The sequence below is a fragment of the Microtus ochrogaster genome, unplaced genomic scaffold (assembly GCF_000317375.1).
Source record: "Microtus ochrogaster isolate Prairie Vole_2 unplaced genomic scaffold, MicOch1.0 UNK8, whole genome shotgun sequence".
NCBI classification, from domain to species: domain Eukaryota; kingdom Metazoa; phylum Chordata; class Mammalia; order Rodentia; family Cricetidae; genus Microtus; species Microtus ochrogaster.
The window spans coordinates 3604839-3612485 of NW_004949106.1; the positions used below are offsets into that span (position 1 = coordinate 3604839).

Below are 7647 nucleotides of genomic sequence, written 5' to 3' on the forward strand. Positions count from 1 at the left end.
GTTTTTCGAGACAGGGTTTCTCTGTGGCTTTGGAGCCTGTCCTGGAACTAGCTCTGTAGACCAGGCTGGTCTCGAACTCACAGAGATCCGCCTGTCTCTGCCTCCCGAGTGCTGGGATTAAAGGCGTGCGCCACCATCACCCGGCAAGTGTCTTTAATTTTAAACACCATTTATTAAGCGTTTATTTAATTTACCATTAAATGGAGAAAAACGTAATGTTCTGCTGCCTTCCTTTTGATCACCAAACAAACTTCCAAACAAAGGAGGCACCATCACTCAGGGCCGACCCTTATGAGAATATAAACCTCACCAGAGCATGTAGTCCAGGGGCGGGGCTTGTTTCTTTTGAGGCAAGGTATGGCTGTGTGCAGGAGGCTACATTGGAAATGAAGACCCTCCCGTGTCAAGCCCTTGCCTGGTGAGTCTCAAGCCTGCGTGACCACATCCCCAGGATTTCCAACACGAAGAAGCACACACCTAGTGGCACAGCAATTTCAGAGTAGTAAAACTGGCTGCAAGAATTTGCACAGTCCTTATGCCGCATGGCTTGTATGTTTCACAATATTATGAAGACCCACTGCGTTTACTGCCATATGTTTTAAACTACCCCACAGGTCCTCTCGCAGAATCTGCATCTTGTACACCAAATGTACCTGTTTCCTAATTATGTACGATACTAAATACAGTACTATGTTTCGAGACAGTGTGATTTCTGACTTGGAGTATTAAGAGGGCCATTTCTCTTTTATCCAAATTCACATCCAGACTATAATGCTCTCTTCATATTATGAGAGAGCCACAGAATAAACTACGACAGGTTACTTGAAATTCCTGTGCACTTTTCACTAGGAATCTCCCTGTAGCTTTTGAATTTCTGAGGGTCAGTGTTTGGGGGGAAAGCGTAGATAGTGCTTGGAGCTAGATGGATGAGGGCCCAAACGCTGGGGTTGGTAGCTCGGGAAAGAAGACACGCATGACCAAAGGCTTCTTGGTTTAAGCCTGAGCAGGCTTTCTGAAAGCAGGAGGCTACCCAGTAAGTCAGTAAACTAAACAGTAATCCTTCCACGGTCCTTCCTTCCAAATCCTTCTTTCTGTCGCGTGGTGTGTGTGTCCACACATGGATATATGTGTATCCACATATGCTCTACCAAGATCAACTTTAATCTCACATGTACGCAGTAATCACATGGACCTACGCCAAACGGCCCTATCTTAGAGTCAGTGCCAAGGGGCTTACCTGAAAAAAAAAAAATTACTCCAAAGTCATGCACCCGAAAGATGAACTTTCAAACAGGGGAAACAAATTCGGCGTGGGAGACAGAAATAAACAAATAGGGGCGAAGAAAGGTTTACAGTTCCTTGGCAGATGGATAAAGGCAAATCCTCTGGGGGTGCTAGGGGAGTCTGGGAACGTTTTTCCCGGATGTGTGTTTTCTGCAGCGCGAAAACTCTGACTGAGCTCTTCCTTCATCCTCTCTAGGCTGCAAACTCTGCCTGCCTATCTGCAAAGTTCAAGCATTTCAGGATTTTGGCACCGTTTGTATCTGGGGGGAGATTTCCCCCACACTCTTGAAAGTACGCTATGCTTCGCCTTTGCTGATCGGGAAAAGCTTGCCCTCGGCTGGAGAACGCACAGCCAGCCCGCAGGTCTGCATTTATCCCAAGTCCTCCCTTCCTCCTCCCCATCCACCGGTTAGTGAAGCTTGCCCAGAAAATGAGGGAAAGCATCCATCAAACCGCAGAAGCGCAGAGCGCAGAGGGGAACTTTTCCCTGGCTGTCAGACGGGAAATCACTTCTGCTTCTCAAGGCCAAGAGCAGAGTCTGGGAACCTCCGGACTAGGCAGGAAGGTTTGGCAATGAAGGAGGTGGGAGAAAACAATGCCCTGCCTGCAATGCCTGTCTGGGGCAATGAACATCCTGCCGGGGGTCCCCTACCTCTCCGACGCCCACATCCACGCTCTGGGCCGCTGCGGCTCGGCTTACCTTGATGATGCTGCTGCGCCTGGGGGTCGCTCGCGCAGCCTCCAGGAGGCCGGCCTCGGTGTCCCCGGGGGGCCCTGCGGCGCCTGGCAGTGCGACCCCGCTGCGACGGTCCCTCATCCGGCCACCCGAGGCCGCGAGTGCAGCGTCCCCGGAGGCAGCGTCGGAGGCAGCTCGGGGGTCGTCTTCGCCTCCGGCAGCGTCGAGAGGCACCGGACCCTCCCTGCCAGCCGCGCCCTCGGCCATGGCCAAGCACGTTTCGGAAGCTCCCGGCGAGACTGCACGACCGACACCGAAGTCCAGCCCCCGGCGGGGGTGCGCTCAAGCACCCGGAGAAAGCCCCGCCGGACTTGGTCTTAGCGCCCGAAGGCGGTTGCAGAGATCGCCGCAACTTTGTGGAGAGGAGACATCGCTGGGGCAGAGGCGTCCTCGGGCTGTGGTCCAGGAGGTCAGCGGGCCGGCGCGGGCCGGCGGCGGGGGGCGGGGAGAAGATGCGAGCGGGAGGGAGAAGCAGGCTGAAAAGCAGCGGGAGGTACCGGAGACGTGATGCAAACGCCCGCTCGGCGCAGACAAAAGGCGCCGGGCGCCGGGCCAGGAGCCTCCCGAGCCGGGACGCGTGCGGCCGGAGCGGTGACTGCGGACGGGCCACCCGCCACCTGCCCGCCGACCGCGGCGCGGCGGCCCCAGGAAGTGCGGCGGTGGCCTCCACTCCGCTCGCCTGTGACAGGGAGGGAAAGACTTGTTTTGACAGCCCGCGGGGATTGGCAGGCGTCTGAGCCTCTCAGGAGCCGAGGCTCGCCGGGGGGGTTCGGCCCGACCAATCCACAACGCGGAGGGGTGTGCCCGAGCGCGAAGAATGGAATGTGTGCTGGAGCTCCGAGCCCGCCCGGCCCCGGCTCGGGTACCGGGCGAGGGTGCGCGCGCCAGTGTGCACTCCCGTAGGCACTCGGAGTACATTTTAGGAAGTTTAGAAACGCTCAAGCAGCCTGAAGGTGCACCCAAAATGGGGAGGGGAGGTGGGAGGAGGGGGAATCACAGGGAGATGCCGGAGGAAACACTCTGCAAAGTGGCAAATCTGAGTGAGACTGTCATAGCGTGTGGCGTGGGGGTGACACTTGGCACCGCCAGGGGTGAAATGCAAGCTCTCCCTGCAAATCCTTATGGCAAGCCCATGCTAGGGTTTGCTAGAACCCTGGGGTTTCACACGAGCCTGGAGGTTCTACGAGCGGTTTCTACGTTCACTCTGCAATCTGAGTACATATGACAACGAGCTGGATGAAAGAGGCAGGGTAAGAGGAAACAGACCAACCAAAACCCTGGGGACGACGCCTGACGCGAAACACCGACGGGTTGGAGCCGTACAACTACAAGGTCATTGGCAGGTTCTGTCTCTACCCTAAAACGTTCCTATCTGATAAGGGGGTTAACCTCATCTCTGTATCTAATTCTGAATAAATCCATTTTGCACTTTCCGCCAAGAGGAGAGATCATTGCGTGGAGCAGGGATTCAACTGAATTAACCACACTACGAGCAAATGCAGACAATAGCTCATGATCCCTAGAGAAACAGAAGACAGCATTTTTATTTAAAAGATTTGGAGCACTGAGGTTTGTATGAAACCAGAGAGCATTAAAAGTATTTCAATTACTAATTATTTCATAATTCAAGACTGTTTTTCCTTGACTCTGCCAAGAGCACCAAGAAATTCTCCAGTCGTGTAGGCCCAGAAATTTGTCAGAACTCTAGCATTTTTAAGCCTGCGCTGGCTTCTGGGGGGGGGGGTCACACCTAGGGCAGTTCTTTAACAGGAGAAATGAGCCTTGGGGCTGGTTAGGGCGGACACTGACCTTAGCTCTGCTAGCCAGCTCCCATGGCGCATTTCTTCACTTTTTTATCTAGCTCGCCTGAGGCTCCAAACAGTCAGAACTGGTTCACGTCCGACGTTTACCCTAGGCAAGGCTGGGAAGACGTGACTTTTACCTTTTCTTGAAGGTCCTGGAGAAGAACTGTGAGCTCTGGTTTTAGAAGCAACACCGCCCTCTAGTGAGAGGATGAGAACTACAGCCAAAATAGCAAGTGTCACAACTGTGTTACATGGGAAATACTTTCATTTTGTCCTCAGAGATAAAATTGATTTTAAATTATTATTTTTCTGGTACTCAGTGATCATTACATCTGGCTTATGTCTTTTACAGCTGTCCTTGCTTCAGCTTTCCGTGTCACTTAATGAAGTTTCTGTTTGTGACTTGTTATTTGAAGATGGATAACGCTACTGTTATCTTGTTCATCATCTTCTGATATGAGTATTAATTACCAAGATTTCCTTTCCTACATTTGTGCATGCCTTCATATTCATTTTAAGGTATTATTATTATCACCTAACAATAAAGGTCTGTAGCTCACCACGCCCGTCTGCGCTCTATGCGCTACCATACAGTTGGTGAGCCAGGCAAGGGGCTGGAAATTGAAACACACAAAGACACACAGAGACACAGGTCATCCTTGAATTCCCCCAAGAATGTCCCCTTTATTGTGTCCAGGGGCATCTTATATAGGGATCCTTAACTGATAGCCACGCCCCAGCCAAACGCACCAGAAACCACTCCCCTGCCATCAGGAACTCCTGAGGGTCTCGTGCTCAGAGCAGCTGTAGGCACTCAGATCAGGGGATTACAAGAAATTCAGGATCTGGGGGGTTCACAGCTCCCAACAAGGTCAGTGGCTTTCAAATAAGGAAAAGCCAGAAAGTACAGCATACCGTTTGCAAAATGTTTTGTCTCCATTCAAAATGTCCAAGTTGGGCTCTCATGCCTTCTCTTCCTTAGCAGTCTTCCCTGTGTCTTCTCTGAACACGAGTGCACAGGAATTGATAAAGACTTTGAGCATCTCTTCTGGAAGGCTCTCTAATCCACTCGACCTTGAGAATTTTGGAATATATGAAGAGAGGGGTTTTTAAGTTCTGTCGTCTTCTGCCATAAGCTCAGAAGGTGTCTCATGCCTACAATCTTACATTAAAAACTCCCTGTGTGCCTGCCTGCCTGCCTCGCAGAGGCTATGAATGAGAGTGGGGAGACAAAGGTCACAGTTTCCTTCAAGGGAACTCTCCCAGTGCAGTAAAAACTCCCCGCAGGTCCCCACTCCTAGGGGCTACCACCTCCCCAGAGAGCACAGCTGCAGGCTGAATCTTTATGAATGGACTATGAAGGAGATTCAAGATCCAAACCACCGGAAGAATGAAGATGGTGTTGCTACCAGAGGTCCTGGAACTCCCGCTGCAGACCAGGTTGCAGAAAGATCTGCCTAAAGATCTGCCTGCCTCTGCCTCCTGAGTGCTGGGATTAACAATGTGTGCTGCCAGCACCCAGTGAGTTCAGAGTTATTCAGAGAGGATTATTTAGCACATAGGAAGTGGTCATCAACATAACTCTTCGCCCTGTAACTTCTCAGCAATATAGGAAGTTTAGTCTTCTCACTGGACTAATAAGTGTAGGTCAATGAGGAATATTCAAGGTAATCCTTTGCTTTGCCACTGGGAAACTCCATGCAGAGCCTCTCTAGTTATAGTTTCCCTTGTTTACCTGTCGCAGAAAGCAAGTTATGATAGAAAGTAAATAAGGTACAAGTCTTTGGACTCACCAAGATAGGATTGATACGGAGTATTTTCTCTGAATTTGTCAAACTCAAATGGACTAGACATTGTTGATGTATTTACTGCCTGTATATATTGTATATACTTATTGTACTTATTGTATATCATTTTTCCTATATTAGTTATAGCCTTTTTTTATTTAAGACAAAGGCAGAAATGTAGTGGCATTTCATTTGTATTTTAATAAATAAAGCTTTCCTGAAGACCAGAATACAGAACAGCCACACTAGTTTGCCATACAGGCCAGGCAGTGGTGGCACACACCTTCAATCCCAGCAGTCACACTAGTTAGCTATAGAGGCTGGCAGTGGTGGTGCACGCCTTTAATCCCAACACTAGAGAGGAATATAAGACGGAATGAGACAGAAATTTGCTCTCTTTCCATCTGAAGATTTCATAGAAGTAAGAACTAACTTAGCGGCTTAGTTGTTTTGCTTTTCTTATCTTCAGATTGAACCCCAATATCTGCCTCTGGGTTTTTATTTTCCGTGCTACATGCAGTCTTTTCTGAGGAACCCAACTCACAGCACGCACCAGGATGAACTTTCATTCTCAATGCCCAGCAGTTATATACATCTTGCAATGTGATAATAAAACATGATGGCTATGAGCCTGTGTTCGTTCACGCCGTGGACACAGGTTATGTTAGTGAAGGGCTTCCGCTATCCCATATGGAAGCTTTGCAGTGAGAACATTGAATGTGCAGGGCTCTGAGGCTACAGGCTTGAGGGGGCAGGGTCTGGCTCTCAGCCCACTCCCTGGGCACCACGGCACGTCACGGCCCATCTGCTGTGAAAGCTCAGTGGGCACCAAAGCAGCAGTCGCCCAACACTCAGGAAATCTGCAGTTGCTAGAGGAGAGGGCAAATGATACCAAGTGTTCATGTGCGGGAAATCGTATGAAGAGACCTCCTGTAGAAACGGGAAACATTGCCAAAGTACCTAAGAGTATGAGAAGCGTGAACTAAGAGCATTATAATATTCAGGAAAATGCCTCGTGCCTCAAACGGAGGTGTGAGAGGAAAGTGGGAAGATATTAGAAATCAGCAGAGCCAGTAGTCAAGAGGTGACAGCAGCTGGTGTAGAGGAAGGGCTGAGGCAAGCACCATGAACGAACCCTTTCTTAGTAATCTCTCCCCCAGTGAAGTCTGGCTTGTACTCATGCTGTATGTAGTATACAGTAGATTTCTTGTTTGTAAGCAAATACCTGATAATGTACAGTTCAAGGAATTTTGAAGGTAAGATGTTCCTAAACATAAGGTCTTACCTTAAAAAGAAATTGAAATTGTGTATACAAAAAAAAAATGTGTATACAGTTATTCAAGCTGTGCTTCTGTAAATGGATAAAGAATCAGTAATACTGTGGCATATGTAATCAACACGCAAAAGTCAATAGTAATTTTATATACCAACAGCAACCTGTCCTTTAAATATTAAACTCACAATCCTATTTATAATAGCAGAAAAATAGTTAGAAGCAAATTTAAGTAAAAAAGATATATAAACGGAAAGCTATAAAACAGTAAAGAAATTGAAGATAATCCTGTATTCAAGGGTTAGAAGAATTATTATAGTTAATATATTCATACTGGCCAAAGCATCTCTTACTCACATTCAAACTGGCCACTATCAAAATAACAATGGAATTTTTCAAAGAAATAGAAAAAGCATCATAGAATTCATATGGAACACACATATACAAGGAAAGCTAACATATAGCCGAAGCTATCTTTAGTGACACACACATATATTGGGGAGGAGAAAGAGAGAGAGAGAGAGAGAGAGAGAGAGAGAGAGAGAGAGAGAGAGCACTCTGTAGACAATGGTCTCTTGTTTCAAACTATATTACAAAGCTGTATAATCAAAATTTCATGACACTGACATAAAAACAGACACAAAAGACCAATGGAATGGGATAAAAAGACCACAAATCAACTTGCATGATTTATGGTCAATTGACTTTCAGCACAGAGATATAAAACACGCAACGTTGAAAGGACCCCCTTCAATACGTGGG

At 48.3% G+C, this 7647-nt stretch overlaps 2 protein-coding genes across 2 annotated transcripts in view; one reads left to right on the forward strand and one right to left on the reverse strand.

Moving 5' to 3' along the window:
- Plcl1 (phospholipase C like 1 (inactive)) overlaps positions 1–2313 on the reverse strand; it is a 266078-nt gene extending 263765 nt beyond the window's left edge. The window contains exon 1 of the mRNA XM_013353486.2: positions 1985–2313. Coding sequence (XP_013208940.2) covers positions 1985–2227 — 243 coding nt within the window. The 5' untranslated portion in view covers positions 2228–2313. The remainder of the gene's footprint in view (positions 1–1984) is intronic.
- A 710-nt stretch (positions 2314–3023) lies between these two features.
- The window catches only part of Boll (boule homolog, RNA binding protein), a 58993-nt gene continuing 54369 nt past the window's right edge, over positions 3024–7647 (forward strand). Inside the window, exon 1 of the mRNA XM_013353470.2 lies at positions 3024–3235. Within this exon, the coding sequence (XP_013208924.2) occupies positions 3024–3235 (212 nt within the window). The remainder of the gene's footprint in view (positions 3236–7647) is intronic.